Raw genomic sequence first — 22610 nt, forward strand, 5'->3', positions numbered from 1 at the left:
GGTATGAGTCCTGCCTGTGAGAGACTGTTAGTAGGTGAGTGATGGGCATGTGGTGAATTGAGGAATGGCTGAGGCTAGTGGTGTAGTTGGTAGGATATGGCATTTGAAGATACATTCACTGACCTTGATCACTCACGTGAGGTCATTGAATTTCTTGCACCACTGCATCCAGGTCCTGGGGCTTGACTCCTGGCATTGAAATCCACAGCTATCTGCATCCATTGCCTTTTGAAGCATGTCTGGAGGGCCTCCTAGCCCCTGCAGATACAGAATATTTAACCTACTTTCCATCTCCTCCAACAATGCAATGTTCATAAACCTTGCAAACCAATGCTCTCCATCATTGTGTCATCCTTCAGTTTCCCAGGTGAGATTCACGTCCTGCAGGACTACCATTATCGGCTCCAGCCACAATGTACCTCATCTTTAAGCAGTGCAGGCTAACTTTAAGAAGTGCTTGGAAGTTATGGTTTTGGGCTCCCTGCTGATGTGTGCAGGCAATGAACAGCGCAGTTATGGCTGGCTGGAGGCAGCAATTGATCTAATGAACAGACAACATGAAGTTGAGGTGCTGCCTGCACATCGCAATCCCCACATCCATTTCTGGGGCTATCCAGTTTAGCCTCCCATATTTGCTAATTTAGCTGGAAAGCACAGGGGGGTAGATCTTGACTTTGTAGGATAGTTTAAAACAGGTGATATCAAATTGACAGCCCAGTTTACAACTTATTTTCATTGACTTAAAGTCATAGAGTCATTTACAGCATAGCAGGAGGCCATTCGGCTGATTGAGTCCGTGCAGGCTCTCCGCGGAGCAATCCAGTTGGTCCCACCCTGCTGCTCAATCCTCAAAGCCCTGCAAGTTTATTTCCTTCAAGTGCCCATCCAATTTCCTTTTGTATTCATTGATCATCTCCACTTCCACCACCCTCATGGGCAGCGAGTTCCAGGTCGTCACCACTCACTGCATAAAAATGTTCTTCCTCACATTGCCCCTGCATTTCTTGCTCAAATTGGGAGAGATGTAAAACAGGCTGGTGAATCACTATCGACCGTTTTACACTGTCACACAAGGTCAAGATCCACCCCATGCGGTGCATGGAACTGGCTTTTCTGACACTGAAATGCCGCTTGTTTTAATTTGAGTCCTCTCATTACATTTTGGGATTTTGGACTATTTTGCCACAGAGAGAATTTGAGAAAAAGGTTGCTATAAGGATTGTGTTCTAAAGCAAAGCACATTTGCACAAATTTTACTAAAAAGAGGCATTGAGACAAAAGGTGGTTTAAATGCTAATTTTCTCTCCAAACTGTAAACACTAAGTAATCTGTTAACCTGTCCTGGTAATCATAAACATTTCGCACCTATTGGGGTGGATTTTCAACTTGCCAGCCAAGCATAAAACTGGCATTGCAGATCAGCTGTCCATTATAATAACCACCTGAATTTCATTTCTATTTGTATCATTAGAAATGAAAATAAGGCAGAAAATAATGGACAGCCATTGTGTTCGGAAGACTCTGCTCCATGCCACTCAACACAGGTTGTCTGCATAGGTCCCTCCCTTGGGTTTTGCACACAGGAATTTAATGCCATTTCTCTTTGGAGGCCCTGATTCACAGCGGGAAACTGACCAAGCCCCTGCAAGGGCCAGAAACATGCACACAGTCGGATTTTTCAAAAAATTATTCTAGGACAGTCAGGTCCAGTTAAGGCAGTAAGAAGGCGAATATACAAGAATGTAGTTCAAAATCATTTTGTTTAAGTCAACGAAGATGACCCAGTGATTTGGGGAAGCATTGCATGTTCATTATTTTGAGTTACTCAAGTGAATCTGATCATAACTGTTGCTCTGTGCATCCAGTTGTTGTTTTTGAAATAAAGTCGCTTGATTATTTGCATTTAGCCTCATTTTACTTGTTTTTTGCACTGTCCGCCTTTGAAAAGAGTGGAGAACCATGAGTTGGGGAACATGTCTGAAAGACACAATATCCAGTTTGTATTTTAACAGGGAACATACTGTGATATCCCCTCAAGTTACACTATTGCATAGATAAATATTGGACAATGTGAGTCAATTCTGGGACTTAAGGAGCCTGGGATCTACTTACAGGAATGATATACCATTGAACCTGTGATGGTATCTAGTGCAGCTCCTAAACTTGTAATGTTTCATTCTGAGAGAATCTCAATCTGGCACTGTGCAATGAAATCAGATTTTGCTGTCAAAATAATAGCAAGGCTACTTGCATTTGCCATTATTTATACACTAATGGTACAGCAAATTTAGGAGATCAGCAGATGCATGTTTAAACATGGATATCTAAAAGTTGCTGTCCGAGTTTCCCCGTCATTAGCTTTGCGAAAATGACATCTCAATATCTGCCTCACCATTCAAATACATTGAATAGCTTTACTTGTGCGGTAGGTACAAACTAAACTCGCTATAGACAGATAGGTCTTATCTATTTCAGTCTAAGTACTCTTTTAACAACATGATAATTGAACTTGCTACACAATCTCTCTGGCACTGAAAATTAACTATTACAAGTATGAAGTCTCATTCCTTCAGGCATTAATTGCTCTTAGAGATTTTTAAAATGTCAAATTTTAAGTTTTTTTTAACTGTTGCTTTCTATCTTTTTTCTCTCTCTTAATTAATTCTTTCTTTCCCTCCTTTTATTTCTCTTTCTATACCTGATTTGACAAATGTTACCTTGATGCCTCAGCTCTGGAATTCAACTCTTTTATCAATGTTTGGTCCAAGGCTGTAATGAGGGCTGGAGCTGAGTGGCCCTGCCAGTACCTAAACTGAGCATCAGTGAGCAGGTTATTGCTGAGTAAGTGCCACTTGACAGCATTGTCGATGACACCTTCCATCATTTTGCTGGTGATTGAGAGTAGACTGATGGGGTGGTAATTGTCCGGGTTGCATTTGTCCTGCTTTTTGTGGACAGGACATACCTGGGCAATTTTCCACAATGTTGGGTACATGCCAGTTTTGTAGCTGTACTGGAACAGATTGCTAGGGGCACAGCTAGTTCTGGAGCACAGGCCTTCAGTCCTGCAGCCAAGAAGTTGTCAGGGTCCATAGCCATTGGTCTGGATCTTCTAGAATTCCTTAGATTCTAGAACAGTTCCCAAGGGAGGTAGCAAGCATAATTCCGCTATTTAAGAAAAGGTAAAGAGAGAAAATGTGGAATTATAAGCCAGATAGTCTAATATCAGTAGTTGACAAAATGCTAGAATCTATTATTAGGGACATGTAACAAAGCATAAAGAATATAATATGATTATGCAGAGTCAACATGATTTAATGAATGGGAAATCGTGTTTGACAAATCTGTTGAGTTTTTTGAGGATATAACTAGTAGGAATGATAAAGGGATGTAGTGCTTCAAAAAGAATTTGATAAGGTGCTACACAAGAGGATATTATACAAAATTAGGACTCAATGGGATTGGGGGTAATATCTTAGCATGGATTGAGGATTGGTCAATGGACAGAAGAGAGAGTAGGAATAACCGGGACTTTTTCAGGTTGGCAGGCTGTAATTAGCCAGACACCCAAGGATCAGTACTTGGGCCTCAGCTATTTACAATCTATTAATGACTTAAATGAGGGGACTGAGTGTAACATATCCAAGTGTGCTGATGATACAAAATTAGGTGGGAAAGTTGGTGGTGAGGAAATGCAAAGAGGCTGCCAAGGAATATAGGCAGGTTGGATGAATGGGCAAAAACATGGCAGATGAAATACAATGTGGCACAGTGTGAAGTTTCTACTTTGGTAGGAAAAATAATAAAAAGCAGAATATTTTTTGAATGGTGAGAGACTGGGAAGTACGTGCATTCAGAGGGACCTGAGTGTCCTTGGACAGAATGACAGAAAGTTAACATGCAGGTACAGGAAGCAATTAGGAAGGCAAATGATATGTTGGCTTTTGTTCCAAAGGGCTTAGAGTATAAGAGTAAAGAAGTCTTACTGCAATTGTACTGGGCATTGGTGAGGCCACACCTAGAGTATTGTGGACAGTTTTGGTCTCCTTACCTAAGGAAGAACATACTTGCCCTAGAGGGAATGCAACAAAGATTCACCAGACTGGTTTCTGGAATTAGGGGATTGTCCTATGAGGAGAGATTGAGTTGACTAGGCCTATCTTCCCTGCAGTTTAGAAGAATGAGAAATTATCTAATTGAAACATAAAATTCTTAACGGGCTTGACAGATACTAAGAAGATGTTTCCCCTGGCTGGGGAATCTTGAACATGTGGTCCCAGTCTCAGAATAAGGGGTTGGCCATTTAGATGAGAAGAAATTTCTTCACTCAAAGGGTTCTGAATCTTTGGAATTTTCTGCCTAGAGAGCTGCAGATACTCAGCCGTTGAATATACTGAAGACTGAGGTTGATAGATTTTGGATATTAAATGAATTAAAGGGTATGGAAATAGTATGGGAAGATGGAGTTAAGATAGAAGATCAGCCATGGTCTTGTTAAACAGTGAAGTAGGCTCACAGGGCCAAATGGCCAACTCCAGCTTCAATTTCTTATGTTTTTATGTGGCAAAATATTCTGTATCCCAGCAATAACATTCCTCTCTTTTATCTTTGATGAACACAAGAATAGTCGAATCCAGGGGAAAAGGGAGGTACTTCCTACAGTGAATTTAGATTTGTATGTATGTGGGCAAAGGACTGTCTACAGCTTAGACATTCATTGCTTGATCATCAAAGTTATTCATTGGCTATAAATGAAGCACTAAATACAGTTCTAATCACCTTGACATAAGAGTGTCAAATCTTAAAATTAGATTTAGGCTATTTAGGGGTGAAATCCAGAATCACTTTTTCACACAAAGGGTGGAAGAAGTCAGGAATTCTCTTCCCAAAAAGGCTGTGGATGCTGGGTCAATTGGCACTTACGAAACTCAGATGGCTAGATTTTTGTTAGACATGGGTATCAAGGGATATGGAGCTAAGGCAGGTGAATGAATTTGCAGTACACATCATCCATGATCTAATTGAATGATGGAGCAAGCTCAAGGGGCTGAATGGCCTACTCCTAATTCTTATGTTCCTAATGGTGTCCATTCAGGCCCAAATGATGCCTAACATGAGAGAAACGGTGTTGGAAGGTAGAACTATAAGGAAACGTAAGATAAACTAGGACTCCACTGCCTCAACCAAAATCTCAGAGGGGACCTTACAGAGGCTTAGAAGCAATGAAGCTGCATGGGTACCCAATCCGGAATGTACCACACTGTGCAATAAACAGGCCGCACATCACAAACATTACCTTCAACTGTGTGCAGCCGTGTAGCAATCTTAAAGGGACTATGCTGTGAAACAAGCAGACTGTATGCAAGAAAGAAAAATTAGGGGAACATTGCTTAGAAAGTATTTAATGTAATAGATAAAATAAATCTGGAACTGTACATGAGGAAACACGTTTTTACACAGAGGCTGATCAATATCTGGATCAGGTTGCCAGGAAATGTGGTTAACCCCAGGATACAAGACTCATTTAAGAAACAACTAAATGCTGTAATAGGAAGATGATAGGTATTCTGAAAGATTGAGATCAAATGACTCCAAGGTTCTCTTCATCCTCACCTATCTTGCGATCTTAACAAATACTAATTATATCATAGAGCAATGACTGTACTTATGAACGATAACATTTTCTCCAAATACAGTACCACCTGAAGGTTCTTTTGCTGCTGATCATTGTCTCGGCGATGGGAGGAACACTCCAGCATGGACTCAATATGTCGATCATTAATGTACCATCAGTTGTGAGTAACATGCACCTTTATATTGCTCTATTATTGAGACATTAACAAAATGATACAGTTTAAAGCACCATTTAATTTTGTGGTCATATAGACCAACATTAAGCGCCTTACAGAGTTGAGTGCTAGCAAATGTCTTCATTTAGCATTCAAGCAGTAACACTGCTTCTGATAAGCAACTTAAACCACCGCTGGTGGCAATGAATGTGACATCTGTGCCACTGTGCAAAATGTAGCCTGGAAGGAGACAGATCTAAATTGTTTATTTTACTTGGAAAATCTTTTGGATGAGATGTTAAACTGAGGCCTTGTCTGCCCTTTCAAGTGGATGTGAAAGATCCTGCAGCACTATTGTAAGGAAGAGCAGGAAAGCTCTCCCCAGTGTCCCTGGCTAATATTTGTCCCTCAACCAATATCATTAAAACAAATTAACTGGTTATTATCACATTGCTGTTTGTGGGATCTTGATGTTCACAAATTGGCTGTCATGGTCCTTACATTACAACAGTGAGTACACTTCAAGAAAACTACTTCATTGGCTGTAAAGTGCTTTGGGATGCCCTGAGATTGTGAAAGGCACTGTATAAATGTAAGTCTTCCTTTCTTCTGTATCTCAGTGGCTGAGGGTATCAGCAATGATAGAATTCAGTGGACTTCACCCGCTTGCTCTCTTGTTGGGGAGTGGTGCACAGCGAAAGGGCCTAGAAACAAGCGTAACGAGGGTGTCACATAATGGCACAAGAGATGGGAAGATGTGAGTTTGTGCTTAGAATGCTCAAGATGTTGAGACCTGCCATTTTTCCACGGGAAGAATAGGAAAATGACCCCTTGGTTTGCTCATCCAACAAGAGAAGTGTTGACAGAGGCCTTGAAGTCAGCTGCTTGCCCAGCCACGCATGCTGCACTGAAACAGGTCTAAAGAAGCAGGCAGTTGGGAGAGCATAGAATAGAGCTTAGCAAGAGGAAGTCTTAACCTCAGCACTAAGAACACCCCCTCCCCTTTCCTCGAACAAACAAATATTGATTTTAACACTACACTTTGCACTAATTGCAGTACATTAAGTATTTTATCAACGAGACTTGGCTGGAGCGTCATGGCACAGCAATGGAGGATAATGCAATGAAAGTGACCTGGTCGGCCATTGTGTCGGTGTATCCAATTGGAGCTGTATTTGGAGCACTAATTGCTGGACCTCTCTCAGTAAAACCTGGAAGGTAAGAGCACAGAAGTTTGTGAAAGGAGAATCATTCAGTTTTTATTGTCCTCGTTGCAGAAATACAATTTAGGGCCACCTGATTACCTGCTGTAAAACCTGTGTTAGACCTCTGAATTCTGCAATGTCATCTGCCATTACTGAACTGCACCAGAAATATGCTGGAAGCCATGTTGGCTCAGGCAACATTTAGTCACCTCATTGGCTTTTGGTAGAATGTTGATGCTGCATGTTTGCTGTGTTTGACTACATAACAACAGCACCAACAACAACTCATCTTTATGTAGCACCTTTAACATAATAAAATGTTCCAAGGTGCTGTACAAAGGCAATGGAAAACAAAGTATGACACCGAACCACATAAGGAGATATTAGGTCAGATGACCAAAAGCTTGGTCAAAAAGGTAGGTTTTAAGGAGTGTGTTAAAGGAGGAGAGTGAGGTAGAGAGGCAGAGAGGTGTAGGGAGGGAATTCCAGAGCTTAGGGCTGGGACAACTGAAAGCACAGCCACCAATGGTGGAGCAATTAAAATCAGGGATGTTCAACAGGCCAGAATTAGGAATATAGGAACAGGAGTAGGCCATTCAGCCCATCAAGCCTGCCCCACCATTCAATACGATCATGGCTGATCATCCACTTCACTGTCTTTTCCCCACACTATCCTCATATCCCCTTCTGTCATTTGTATTTAGAAGTCTGTCAATCTCGGCTTTAAACATACTCAATGACTGAGCTTCCACAGCCCTCTGGGATAGGGAATTCCAAAGATTCATAACCCTCTGAGTAAAGAAATTTCTTCTCACCTCTGTCCTAAGTGGCTTCCCCCTTATTTTGAAATTGTGTCCCCTGGTTCTAGACTCCCCAACCAGGGGAAACATCTTAGCTGCATCTACCCTGTCTATCCCTTTAAGTATTTTGTAGGTTTCAATGAGATCACCTCTCATTCTTCAAAATTCTAGAGAATACAGTCCCAGTTTCCCCAATCTCTCTTCATAGGACAGTCCCGCCATCCCGGAACAAGACAGTGAACTTTCGTTGTACTCCCTCTATGGCAATAATATCCTTCCTAAGGTAAGGGGATCAAAACTGCACACAGTACTCCAGGTACAGTCTAACCAAGGTTCTCTACAATTGAAGTCAGGCTTCACTACTCCTATACTCAAATCCTCTTGCGATAAAGGCTAACATACCATTAGCCTTCTTAATTGCTTGCTGCACCTGCATGTTAGCTTTCAGTGACTTATTGACAAGGACACCCAGGTCCCTTTGTACATCTACACTTTCTAATCGCTTACCATTTAAGAAATACTCTGCACATCTATTCCTCCTACCAAAGTGGATAACCTCACATTTTCCACATTATATTCCATCTGCCACATTCTTGCCCACTCACTAAGTCATCCAAATCCCCTTGAAGCCACTTTGCTCATCCTCACAATATACATTCCCATCTAGTTTTGTGTCATCTGCGAACTTGGAAATACTACATCTGATGCCCACATCCAAATGATTGATATATATTGTGAACAGCTGGGGCCCCAGCACTGATCCCTGCGGTACCCTACTAGTCACAGCCTGCCAACCCAAGAATGACTCGTTTATTCCTACTCTCTGTTTCCTGCCTGTTACCAATCCTTAATCCATGCCAGTATATTACCTCCTATCCCATGTGCTTTAATTTTGCTAACCAACCTCCTGTGGGAGACTTTATCAAAAGCCTTCTGAAAATCCAAGTATACTACTTCCACTGACTCCCCTTTATCAATTCTGTTAGTAACAGCGTCAATAAACTCCAACAGGTTCATCAAACATGATTTCCCATTCATAAATCCATGTTGACTATGCCCAATCAGATCATTATTATCCAAGTGTCCATTTATCATATCCTTTAGAATAGATTCTAGCATTTTTCCAATGACTGATGTAGGGCTAACATGTCTGTAATTCCCTATTTTCTCTCTCCCTCCTTTCTTAAATAGTGGGGTGATATTTGTGACCTTCCAACCTGCAGGAACCACTCCAGAATCTATAGAATTTTGGAAGATGATCACCAATGCATCCACTATCTCCTTAGCTACCTCTTTCAACATTCTTGGATGTAGAATATCAAGTCTTGGAGACTTATCAACCTTCAGCCCCATTAATTTCTCCAATACAACCTTCTTACTAATACTAACTTCCTTCAATTCCTCATTCCCCCTAATCCTTTGGATCTCTAATTCTGGGAGATTTCTTGTATCCTTCTCAGTGAAGACAGACACAAAGTAATCATTTAGCTTTTCTGCCATTTCTCTATTCCCCATTATAAATTCTGCTGACTCTGCCTGTAATGGACCCATATTTGTCTTAGCCACCATCTCCTTTTTATGCACCTATAGCTGCTTTTACAGTCTGTTTTTATATTTTTTGATAGCTTACTTTCATATATTCTTCCTTTATCAGTTTCTTCATCCTCCTTTGCTGTATTCTAAAATCCTCCCAATCCTCAGGTTTATTACTATTTCTGGCAACCTTATAGACCTTTTCTTTTAACCTTATACAATCCTTAACTTCCTTTGTTAATGATTGCTGTATTCTAAAATCCTCCCAATCCACGGTTGACTGCCTTTACTTTTGGAGTTTTTGTGCCTTTACATTGCTGTAAACTATGTAATATTTCTTTAAAGACTATCCATTGCATACATACTGTCATACTTTTTCATGTATTTTCCCGATCCACCTCAGCCAATTTGCCCCTCAATCCTTCATAATTTCCTTTGTTCAAATTTAACACCCTGGCTTCAGATTGAACTACCTCACTTTCAAACATAATGTAAAATTCTATCATATTATGGTCACTCATTCCTAAAGGTTCTTTTACAACAAGATTATTAATTAGCCCTTTCTCATTACATAATACTAGATCTAAAATAGCCTGTTCTCTAGTCGGTTCCTCAACATACTGTTCGAGAAAACCATCCCCAACGCACTCCTGGAACTTGTCCTCCACAGCATTAGTGCTCATTAGGTTTACCCAGTCTATATGCAGATTGAAGTCATCCATGATTACTGTATTACCCATGCTACATGCTTCTCTAATCCCCTGATTAATGCCATGACCCACACTACAACTGCTGTTTGGTGGCCTATAAACAACTCCTACCAATGTTTCCTGCCCCTTGCTGTTTCTTAGCTCCACTCAAACAGATTCCACATTTTGTTCTTCCGATCTGAGATCCTCCCTTACTAATATACTGATCCCATCCCTTATTATCAGCGCAACACCACCTCCTTTTCATTTTGGCCTGTCCTGCCTAAATATCAAAAATCCTTGAATATTCAGTTCCCAGTCTTGGTCACCCTGTAGCCATGTTTCCAGTATGGCAATTTTATCACACTCATTTACCTCTATTTGGGCCTTTAAATCATTAAAATTAATGACAGCAGTTCTCTCAGTGGGCTGTGGGGCTGGAGGAGATTACAGAAATAGGGTGGGGAGAGGCCATGGAAGGATTTGAAAACAATGATGAGACTGTTAAAATGAAGACACTGCTTGACCGGGAGTCAATGTAGATCAGTAAGTACTAGGGTGATCGGGGAACGGGACTTGGTGTGCGTTAAGACATGGGCAGCAGAGGTTTGGATGACCTCAAGTTTACAGAGAGTAGAATGTGGGAGACCAACCAGGATTGTGTTGAAATAGTCAAGTCTACAGGTAATGTAGGCATAAATGAGGGGTTCAGCAGCAGATGAGCTGAGACCAGGGTGTAGTCCAGTGATGTTACAGAGGTGGAAATAGGCGGGCTTAGTGATGGCACGGATATGTGGTCAGAAGCTCATCTTGGGGTCAAATATGACACCAAGGTTGCAAACAATCTGGTTTAGTCTCAGACTGTCACCAGGGAGAAGGATTGAGTCAGTTGTTAGGGAAGGGACTTTGGATCAGGGACCAAAAACAATGTCTTCAGTCTTCCTAATAATTAATTGGAGAAAATTTCTGTTCATCCAGTATTGGATGTCAGATAAGAAGTCAGATAATTTAGCAAGAGCGGAGGAGTCGAGAGAGATGATGGTGACGTAGAGCTGAGCATTGCCAGCATACATGTGAAAACTAACGTTGTGCTTTTGGATGATGCTACTGAGAGACAGCATGTAAACAAGAAATAGAAGGTGGATAAGGATAGATCCTTAAGGGCTTACAGAGGAAATGGTGCAGGAGGAGGAAGGGAAGCCATTGCAAGTGATATTCTGGCTACAATTAGATAGATAAGAATGGAAACAGGTGAGTGCAGTCCCACCCAGCTGGACAACAATGGAGAGGCATTGGAGGAGGATGATGTGGTCAACTATGTCAAAGGCTGCAGACAGGTCGAGAAGGATGAGGAGGGGAAGTTTACCTTTGTCACAGTCACAGAGGATATATGATAAGAGCTGATTCGATACTGTGGCAAGGGTAGAATTGGAGAGATTCAATCATGGATATCCGGGAAAGATGGGAATGGATTTGGGAGGTGACATGTTCAAGGACTTTGGAGAGGAAAGGGAAGTTGGAGATGGGGCAGTAGTTTGCAAGGATGGTGGGCTCAAGTATTCGTATTTTTGAGGAGAGGGTGATGACAGCAGATTGAAATGAGTGAGGGACAGTACCTGAAGAGAGAGAACCATTAACAATATCGGCTAACATGAGGACCAGGAGGGTAAGTTGGCTGGTCAGCAGTTTAGTGGGTATAGGATCAAGGGAGCAGGAGGAGAGTCTCATGGACCAGATGAGCTCAGAGAGGGTATGAGGGAAGATAGGTGGGAAACTAGAGAAAATGCGAGTTCAGGGCTAGGGCAGGGGGAGAGTTTTCGAGGAGGTTTGACCCGGTGGGCTAATGGTAGGGAGGGATGAGGCAAAGGCAGCTGATTGGATGGTCTCGATCTTAGTGACAAATAAGTCCAAGAGCTTCTGACACTCATTGCTGGAAAGGAGGATGGAGGGGACAGGGAAAAGGGACTTAATAAGATGGTTTTCAGTAGAGAAAAGGAACAACAGTTATTACATGTCAAAAGTACTTCATTGCAAGAAGTGTTTGAGACTTTGCAACATGATAAGGTGGTATAAACATGCAAGTGACATTCGTACAAAAATTAGAAAATGCTGACCACTGTCGTGTCACAGAGTCTAAAAGAGAACTTGTGGAAGAGATTGCCAGTTGAAATCATGTATTGCCAAAAAATATTTCCAGTGATCTCACATAGGAGAGTAGAGAGAGAGGCAATTAAATTCAAAGGACCCCCATAAGGCTGAACTTAGAGGTCAGCTGAGTGTCTGACAGAAGGGAAACCCTCAATTAAGAGTCTCCAAACTAAGGGCAGGAATTTGCATTTGGGTTGGGACCCTGATGTCGGCTCAAACGCAGTTCCTGACCCCGCACCATGTCAGGAGCAGTCACCTGACATGGATTTTGCCTGGATTGGTCAATTAGTGGCCAGTGGGTGCACTAGCTGTACAATTAAGCGGGTGGGCTCTCGAATTTGGAGAGGCCCTCCAGCACAGAAGGAGCTGCAGCCTGCTATTGCAGGTAAAGGAGAGACAGAGAGAGGACACCTCCATCTTGAGGTGCCCTCACAGTACATGTAAAAGCTGCCGGACCACCATTGTGGAGGGGGAACCCCTGGTCTGCCGCCAGGAGGCCATCTCCAGACAGCTGCTCACGACATGGGGGTGGGGGGGCGGGGCGTGATCTGAAGGCTGACTGAAAAATTCCAGTTGGCCTCTGATCAATGGCCTTAATTGGTCTGTTAATTACCTTAACTAGCTACCCACTGCTTGCAGACAGGTAGCCATTCCACTCCCGATCAGGCCTTCCCCAAAGTGGCTCGGGGGCAGGATGGTGCTGGCAAACCGGCACACTGGCCACCGGCACGGAATTATGGCCCACCTGTTTCTGTTCCCGCACCCATCGGTCCACGAAAATATGCCCCGAGTTACTGAGAAATCTGCACAGGTAGAGTTTCTGTTTGCTGATGTGCCTACACTTCCCGAATTTAGGTAAGAGGCATGAAACCGTAAGGACGCACCCCACTTACCAAAATCCAAACAGCTAAGGCACTGATTTACAGAGCCCAGGTTTAGGGATCTTGAACTATGTGCTGGGGTGATGCTCATATTTAACCAGCTATAATAGTGCAAGCCACAGCAGCACAGAGAACTGGTAAATTACCCATTGCTTGTCCAACTAGGACTACCATACCCATTAGGGCATTGGCTTGTATGGTTATCTGGAGCTGATAGAAAGAATCACAGGCCCTGATAGATTCCACTTGTGAGCTAGACTGGCTGACAATCATAAACAGCACCACTGTATACCACAAATTTGTTTGGCCCAGGTATTGAGTGCCCCACAGTGAGATGACTTGATTTTGCACTTGAATCATCAGCCACAGCATCTAAAAACCATCTGAACTTCAAAGAAATCTAATTTACCCTTCCCCCTCCCCCACAACCACAAGAAGGATAATCACTTGTTAGATAATGCATCATGGTGCATTCAATTCTATTGAATGGTTCCTTTCAAATCAAATATGTTGTGTTTCAGGAAGAACAGTCTGATATTCAACAATATTTTGACGTTAGTGGCAGCTTTGATAGTGGGTTTCAGCAGGATGGCAAAATCCTTTGAGATGATCTTCGTGGCAAGGTTCCTGTATGGAGTAAATTCAGGTACAAGGAATGTTTCTTTGACTTTGTAAGCAACGCGGGAAGATTTTGATCATTTGTCATTTCTGATCCAGTTGTAAATGTGTCAAATAAAACCCCATGGTGTCCCAGATTTTTCCAGGAATAGAGATCAAATGCAATATTCTGTTGCGTTTAAGATATTACAGTGCAAACGAAGTGGCCAGGGAAAATCTGACCCCATAGACATAAAGAGGATGTATAATCAATGTATTAGCAATAAATCAGAATGGTTAACTATCTGGTCACTTGGGTTACCAGTAGTTAACTGATACCTTTGTTTGAAAGCATTGATTGAAGGCAGAGACAAATGTTTGACACCACCCCCCCCCCCCCTTCTGTGACAACATTAAACTCTCCCCTCCTGTGACAACATTAAACTTCCCCCCTCCTGTGACAACATTAAACTCCTCCCCCCTCCTGTGACAGGTTAAGTAATGCTGTGATGTTTTCACGACACTGCCAAAACGCAATCTCCTTTCACTTGAAGATGTTTGAAATTTTGAGTCTTTTATTTTTCCTCCTCATTTTCTTGTATTTGAGTGGAACTATTTGATGACTCAAGTTCTCTATTCCTGTTGCCCTCTGGGTTATCAGTTGACTGCAGCATCACCGGCTCATTAACTCTCTCTGATGACTGATTCTCTTGCCTTTCTTCCAGTACCAATGATCTTCTGTTCCTTCTATCATCCCCTGATCAGTTTGGACAATGCATGATCACGGATATACTCTTTTCTCTCTCACTTCTCCATATCAGTTCTGGTTTTTAACCCAAGCTGATTCTCCAGGTTGAATGTCTTACAGATTTCTCACTCTGTAGTGTCTATCCTAATTCTCTGCTTGAATTGACCACTCTTGTTCCGCTCTCTCTCTCTCATTTTTTCCAAGTCTTTGGCACTAATTTGTGGCTTTACTGTACTTGGGAGGATAGGAAGTTGCATCTTCAACCTCCTTCCCATTAACAATTCACATGGGGCGAACCCATTCTGAAGTGGTGTAGATCGATAGCTTAACAATGCCAGTTGAAATTCTTCATTTTTCTCAGTAACATCTTCACTGTTCATACACCTCTCTGTGCTTTTCCATTGGCCTGAGGGTACCTGAGACATGAGCAAATCGTATATGTTTCAGTAAACTATTTGAAACTTTAGTTTGCAAATTGTGGCCGATTGTCGGATATCATGATATCTGGAATACCATGTGTAGCAAAAGTTCTCAAAGATTTAATGACAGCTTCTGAACTTGGCCATGTGTAACTTAGCTTCAACCCTTCTCGAGTAATAGTCAAAGGCAATGAGGAAAGTCTTCCCATTATGCTCAAAAAGATCCATTCCTGGATGCTCCCATGGGGGACGGAAACGAAGATGATGAGTGGCTCTCTCATGTCTTGTCCATTAGTAGCATATATGATGCATGTGGATATCATATCATTCCTTTGATCTCTTTTGAGATACCAGGCCACCATTCTGAGATGCTCGCTCTTGCTCTGTATTTGGTGATTCCTAAATGATATCCAATTTAAAGCTCTTGACCAATTTTTCGTCGTTTACAAGCAGATCTCCCACAATACTTAGGTGACTGCTTTGCTCATGATATTTCCTTAAAACCGGGTCAGTGGCATATATTCTGGCCAACCATTTTGAAAATATTCTCTTATCCTTTCACATATTTCGTCTTCTTTCTGCAAATTTCGGATTTTCTCAATTTCTGAGCTGTTGCTGGTAAATTCTTAGTTATTAATCAAGCAAAGACTTCTACTTCCTCCAGAAGTAAGATATCTCCTTCTTCAGGTCTTCTAATTGTCGCTCCTGATAATGCACCTGCTATTATCTGATGTTTCCCTGGAACATATTCAGTCATCGTATTGTACCTCATTGGTCTTAGTCGAAATCTTTGTACCCTTGGAGGTAACTTTGCTCTTTTGAATTCAATGGCATCACAATTGATTGTGGTCGATTTCAAACTTAAAAGGAAGGCCCAATATGTAGTCCAAAAATTTTTCACATGCCCATGTTTCTGCCAATGCTTCCTTCTCAATAACTACATACCTCTGTTCGGTTTTAGTTAATGAATGAGAAGCAAAATATACACGTCTGCGACTTCCATCCTTCTGGACTTGAAATAAGCCTGAACCTAATCCTGTTGCTGATGCATCCACTGCAATTATTGTTGTTAGCTCTGAATTGTAGTGCACTAGCACCTCTGACAAAGTTAACATCTCTTTGATTTTCTCAAAGGTTTTTTTCTGGCTTTCTCTCCAACACCAGATATTACTGCTTTTTAGTAGTTGTCACAAAGGCTCATCTATCATAACTAAATTTAGTAAGAACGTCGCTACCTGATTCACCATTCCCATGAATCTTTGTAAGGTTCTTTGGATCTGGGTAATCTTTTATTGCCTTCGTCTTCTGTGGATCAGCTGTGATACCTGACCCAATAATTATGTGACCAAGGAACCTCACTGTTGATTGTGAAAATACACACTTCTCATTCAATGTGAGACCTGCTTCTTCTAATCTTCTAATTCCCCTTGTGGTTGTGTTCTTTCTGGTTTGCTCCATGAATTAGGACATTGTCCATGTGACAGATTATCCCCTCTAAACCTTCCAGGATTCTAGACATTGTTCTCTGAAAGAACTGAGGTGCTGACATAATAGAAACATAGAAAATAGGAGAAGGAGTAGGCCACTTGGCCCTTCAAGCCTGCTCCGCCATTCATTATGATCATGGCTGATCATCCAACTCAGTAGCCTGTTCGGCTTTCGCCCCATAACCTTTGATCCTTTTAGACCCAAGAGCTATATCTAACTCCTTTTTGAAAACACACAATGTTTTGGCCTCAACTGATTTCTGTGGGAGCAAATTCCACAGGCTCAGCACTCTTTGGATGATGAAATTTCTCCTCATCTCAGTCCTGAAAGGTTTACCCTGTATGCTTAGACTATGACCACTGGTTCTGGACTCCCCCACCATCGGGAACATCCTTCCTGCATCTACCCTGTCAAGTCCTGTTAGAATTTTATAGGTTTCTATGAGATCCCCCCTCACTCTTCTCAACTCCAACAAATATAATCCTAACCGACTCAATCTCTCCTCATACGTCAGTCCCGCCATCCCAGGAATCAGTCGGGTGAACCTCCGCTGCGCTCCCTCTATAGCAAGAGCATTTTTCCTCAGATAAGGAGACCAAAACTGCACACAATATTCAAGGTGTGGCCTCACCAAGGCCCTGTATAATTGCAGCAAGACATCCCTGCCTCTGTTCTCGAATCCTCTCGCTATGAAGGCCAACATACCATTTGCCTTTTTTACCACCTGTTGCACCAGCATGCTTACCTTAAGCGACTGGTGTACGAGAACACCCAGGTCTCGCTGCATATTCTCCTCTCTCAGTTTATAGCCATGCAGATAATAATCTGCCTTCCTGTTTTTGCTACCAAAGTGAATAACCTCACATTTATCCACATTATACTGCATCTGCCATGCATTAGCCCACTCACAACTTGTCCAAATCACCCTGAAGCCTTTGCATCCTCCTCACAACTCACCCTCCCACCCAGTTTTGTGTCAACTGCAAATTTGGAAATATTACATTTAGTTCCCTCATCTAAATCATTAATATTTAGAGATACAGCACTGAAACAGGCCCTTCAGCCCACCGAGTCTGAGCCGACCATTAACCACCCATTTATACTAATCCTACACTAATCCCATATTCCTAATACATCCTCACCTGTCCCTATATTCCCCTACCACCTAACTATACTAGGGGAAATTTATAACGGCCAATTTACCTATCACCCTGCAAGTCTTTTGGCTGTGGGAGGAAACCGGAGCACCCGGAGGAAACCCACGCAGACACAGGGAGAACTTGCAAACTCCACACAGGCAGTACCCAGAATTGAACCCGGTCGCTGGAGCTGTGAGGCTGCGGTGCTAACCACTGTGCCGCCAATATACGTAATAATATATGTTGTGAATAGCTGGGGCCCTAGCACCGATCCCTGCGGTACCCCACTAGTCACTGCCTGCCATTCGGAAAAAGACCCATTTATCCCTACTCTTTGTTTCCTGTCCGCCAACAAATTTTCTATCCATCGCAATACACTACCCCCAATCTCATGCGCTTTAATTTTACATGTTAATCTCTTATGTGGAAAGCCTTTGTTGAAAGCCTTCTGAAAGTCCAAATAAACCACATCCACTGGCTCCCCCTCATCAACTCTACTAGATAATCCTCGAAGAATTCTAGTAGATCTGTCAAGCATAATTTCCCTTTCGTAAATCCTTGCTGACTCTGCCTGATTCTACCACTGTTCTTGAAGTGCTCTGCTATAAAATCTAGAATTTTCCCCACTACTGACGTCAGGTTGACTGGTCTATAATTCCCTGTTTTCTCTCTACCTCCTTTTTTAAATAGTGGGGTTACATTAGCTACCCCCCAATCTGTAGGAACTGTTTCAGAGTCTATAGAATCTTGGAAGATGACCACCAATGCATCCACTATTTCTAGGGCCACTTCCTTAAGTACTCAGGGATGCAGGCCATCAGGCCCTGGGGATTTATCAGCCTTCAATCTCACCAATTTCCCCAACGCCATTTCTATACTAATACTGATTTCCTTCAGTTCCTCTCTCTCACTAAGCCCTGTGTTCCCCAACATTTCTGGTATCAAATATCAAATGGTAACCTGTTGAAACCAAATCTTCCAAATGGTGTTATACATGTTGTCAACAATTTAGACTCTTCGTCCAAAGGTAACTGACAAAATCCACTGTTTGCACCTGATTTCATAAATGTGGAGCTTTTTCCCAGTTTTGCCAAACTTTCATCCATTGATGCCATTGGATGGATCTCTCTCTCCATTACGTTAAGTTGAGTGAGGTCTACAGATTCCTTTGGATCCATTTGGTTTCTTTGCATCATCTAGTAGGTTTAATTATTGCTGATATCTTTCCCTGGTTCTGCATTGCTTCTATTTTTTAACCTTTCTCTCTTCTGCCTCTTTTCTCAGAGTGATGTAATATTTGTTTTGAATTTTCCCAATCCTCTAAATAGCTTTGGGAATTCAGCCCTAAAATCTCTTGGCTGCTTCTCTGGTCCCTTAATTTCTTCTACCCTACATAACGGTTGTAGGTCGATGCAAGCCTTCTGGCTGAGTAATGAACAATTCTGATTCTTAATAATATACAACGTTTCTGGAACCTCTTTATTCTCGGATCTTAAAGTCTTTCTCAGTTTGCTTATAAATTTCAGCTCTGTGCCTTCAGGCACATATAGCTCCTCGTTTGTTGTCCTAAAGCATCCCTTCTTTAGCCATGGTTCCTTATCCAATAGAACAGAAACCGCTGCTCCTGTGTCTAACTTAAAGCTAGTTTTATTTCATCCTACCATGATATCTGCTTTCCGTTTTTTTCACAACTCCATTGAGTCTAATGCCTTCGAGATTGGATTCTCCTCTATCCCCTCGAACCACAGATCGGTTGAATTTTCTAACCTCTGCCTGTCTGCTCAGCTGAATGGCTTTTTGTAAACTCAAGTCTTCCCTCACCTGTAGCTGATTTGACAGAGCATCGTCTATAACCCCGACTATGACCCCACCTCAAATCAACTCCGCAAACAAACTTCCATACCTGGTTCTGAAGAAGGGTCACTGACCTGAAACGTTAACTCTGCTTCTCTTTTCACAGATGCTGCCAGACCTGCTGAGTGGTTCTAGCATTTCTTGAACCTATTTACATACTCTACCCAGCAACAGCCTGTACCAAATTATACAACAGTAACAACATTAAACTCACCCCTCCCGGAAAAATATTAAACTCCCCACTCCAGTAACAACATTAAACTCCCCCCCTTCCTAAAACAGCATTAAACTCCCCCCCCCTCCCTAAAACAGCATTAAACTCCCCTCCCCCCCACCTTCTGTAACAACATTAACCTCCCCCCCTCTTGTAACAACATTAAACTCCCCCCTCCAGTAACAACATTAAACTCCCCCCTCCTAAAACATTATACTCACCCCCCCTCCTGTAACAACATTAAACTCCTCCCCTCCTAAAATATTAAATTCCTCCCCTCCTATAACAACTTAAACTCCCCCCATCCTGTAACAACATTAAACTCCCCCCCATAACAACATTAAACTCCCCCCATCCTGTAACAACATTAAACTCCGCCCCCCCCCCCTCCTGTGACCAGCTACTATGTTAGCATTGTATCCTCACCATTAAGTACCTCTTACTGGTGTCTCTCGATCGCCTCCAGTTATTGCTCTCTAGGTGTTGATTGGAAGTATCATTTTTCAAAATTTTTCTCCACTGTCAGTGTCCTTCCTGTCCAGTGTCAGTCCCCCTTCTTGTACATGAATCAATCCCCTTCCTGTTCAGGGTAAGTCCCCATTCCTGTTTATGGGTAAGTCCCCCTTCCTGGCCAGTGTCAGTCTCCCTTTCCTGTCCATGGGTCCATCCCCTTTCGTGTCCATGGGTCCATTCCCTTTCCTGTCCATTCGTCAGTCTCCCTCCTGGCCGTTGGTCAGTCCCCTTCCTGGCCAGGGTCAAGTCAAATAAATAATACGGTAACAGTATTGGAAGTGAACATCGTACTGAAGGAGACTTGTAACTTCTTGATGCTTCAAACTTCCAACAAGTGTAATAATTGGTGATTTATTTGCTTTTGTATTTGAAGGGATTGGTCTGACTATTCACTGCATGTACATTATGGAGTGCTCTCCGAAGATGTTGCGAGGGGTTGTGACCATCTCCATCGCAATATTCATTTCTGTCGGTAAATGCTTAGGACAGGTCATGGGTCTCAGGTCAGTATCTTTGCAATGCTGTACTCCAATCGGATTACATTGTCGCTGTGTGACACTATTGTGGGAGTGGAGCTCATTCAAGAGCTAGAGGGCGAAAGGCAGTGCTTTCCATTCCACAGTGATACTTCACAATACAATTCCATTACAGCAAACTGACAGTTCCCAAACATAAGATATGGGAGAAAGAGAGGATTGAGATGCTTCAGCAAGTGTGCAAATTCCTCCCTTTCTGGATTGTACAGTAACCGGGATTCTCAGATTCTCTTGTTTTGCAACTCATTGCAATTTTTATTCCAATCAGATGTCATGCTGTCATTGTTGGTGGCCTGATTCTAGATCTATCTCAGGATCATGCCCAGCGAGGACTTACTGCACCTTTCCTGCTTCAGTATCTTGCTGTAGACCACGGCTCGGATACACAGCTGAGTGGAGGGTGGACCAGTTCTATATTCTCCCTTTCCATGGCACTGCTTCCAAAGTGGCCACTGAGCTACCACTGAAGAGAAATTTGCACTCTATGTATCTGATACCTGATGCTTTTATGAAAATACTTTTCCTCCTTTTATTCTGCCAATGATCTCTCCTCTGTTCCCTGAAGGTGTTGCTTGGTATCTCTTCATGTGTGAGCATGAATAGTGAATGGTGACAAGCTACATGTCCAAAGAACAAAGAACAAAGATAATTACAGCACAGGAACAGGCCCTTCGGCCCTCCAAGCCTGCGCCGATCCAGACCCTCTATCTAAACATGTCGCCTATTTTCTAAGGTTCTGTATCTCTTTTCTTCCTGCCCATTCATGTATCTGTCTAGATACATCTTAAAAGACGCCATCGTGCCTGCATCTACCACCTCCGCTGGCAACGCGTTCCAGACACCCACCACCCTCTGCGTAAAGAACTTTCCACGCATATCCCCCCTAAACTTTTCCCCTTTCACTTTGAACTCGTGTCCTCTAGTAATTGAATCCCCCACTCTGGGAAAAAGCCTCTTGCTATCCACCCTGTCTATACCTCTCATGATTTTGTACACCTCAATCAGGTCCCCCCTCAACCTCCATCTTTCTAATGAAAATAATCCTAATCTACTCAACCTCTCTTCATAGCTAGCGCCCTCCATACCAGGCAACATCCTGGTGAACCTCCTCTGCACCCTCTCCAAAGCATCCACATCCTTTTGGTAATGTGGCGACCAGAACTGCACGCAGTATTACAAATGTGGCCGAACCAAAGTCCTATACAACTGTAACATGACCTGCCAACTCTTGTACTCAATACCCCGTCCGATGAAGGAAAGCATGCCATATGCCTTCTTGACCACTCTATTTACCTGCGTTGCCACCTTCAGGGAACAGTGGACCTGAACACCCAAATCTCTCTGGACATCAATTTTCCCCAGGACTTTTCCATTTACTGTATAGTTCACTCTTGAATTGGATCTTCCAAAATGCATCACCTCGCATTTTCCCTGATTGAACTCCATCTGCCATTTCTCTGCCCAACTCTCCAATCTATCTATATTCTGCTGTATTCTCTGACAGTCCCCTTCACTATCTGCTACTCCACCAATCTTAGTGTCGTCTGCAAACTTGCTAATCAGTCCACCTATACTTTCCTCCAAATCATTAATGTATATCACAAACAACAGTGGTCCCAGCACGGATCCCTGTGGAACACCACTGGTCACACGTCTCCATTTTGAGAAACTCCCTTCTACTGCTACTCTCTGTCTCCTGTTGCCCAGCCAGTTCTTTATCCATCTAGCTAGTACACCTTGGACCCCATGCGCCTTCACTTTCTCCATCAGCCTGCCATGGGGAACTTTATCAAACGCCTTACTGAAGTCCATGTATATGACATCGACAGCCCTTCCCTCATCAATCAACTTTGTCACTTCCTCAAAGAATTCTATTAAGTTGGTAAGACATGACCTTCCCTGCACAAAACCATGTTGCCTATCGCTGATAAGCCCATTTTCTTCCAAATGGGAATAGATCCTATCCCTCAGTATCTTCTCCAGCAGCTTCCCTACCACTGACGTCAGGCTCACCGGTCTATAATTACCTGGATTATCCCTGCTACCCTTCTTAAACA

General features: G+C 42.6%; 1 protein-coding gene across 2 annotated transcripts in view; it reads left to right on the plus strand.

Annotated features, from left to right (window-relative positions):
• Window positions 1–22610, plus strand: part of LOC137382807 (solute carrier family 2, facilitated glucose transporter member 11-like) — a 123538-nt gene that overhangs the window by 54583 nt on the left and 46345 nt on the right. For both annotated transcript variants that reach the window (XM_068055239.1, XM_068055240.1), the window contains exons 2-5: window positions 5697–5795; window positions 6847–7007; window positions 13567–13691; window positions 20391–20520. In XM_068055239.1, the coding sequence (XP_067911340.1) occupies window positions 5697–5795; window positions 6847–7007; window positions 13567–13691; window positions 20391–20520 (515 nt within the window). The remainder of the gene's footprint in view (window positions 1–5696; window positions 5796–6846; window positions 7008–13566; window positions 13692–20390; window positions 20521–22610) is intronic.

The sequence above is a fragment of the Heterodontus francisci genome, chromosome 23 (assembly GCF_036365525.1).
Source record: "Heterodontus francisci isolate sHetFra1 chromosome 23, sHetFra1.hap1, whole genome shotgun sequence".
Taxonomy (NCBI): Eukaryota; Metazoa; Chordata; class Chondrichthyes; order Heterodontiformes; family Heterodontidae; genus Heterodontus; species Heterodontus francisci.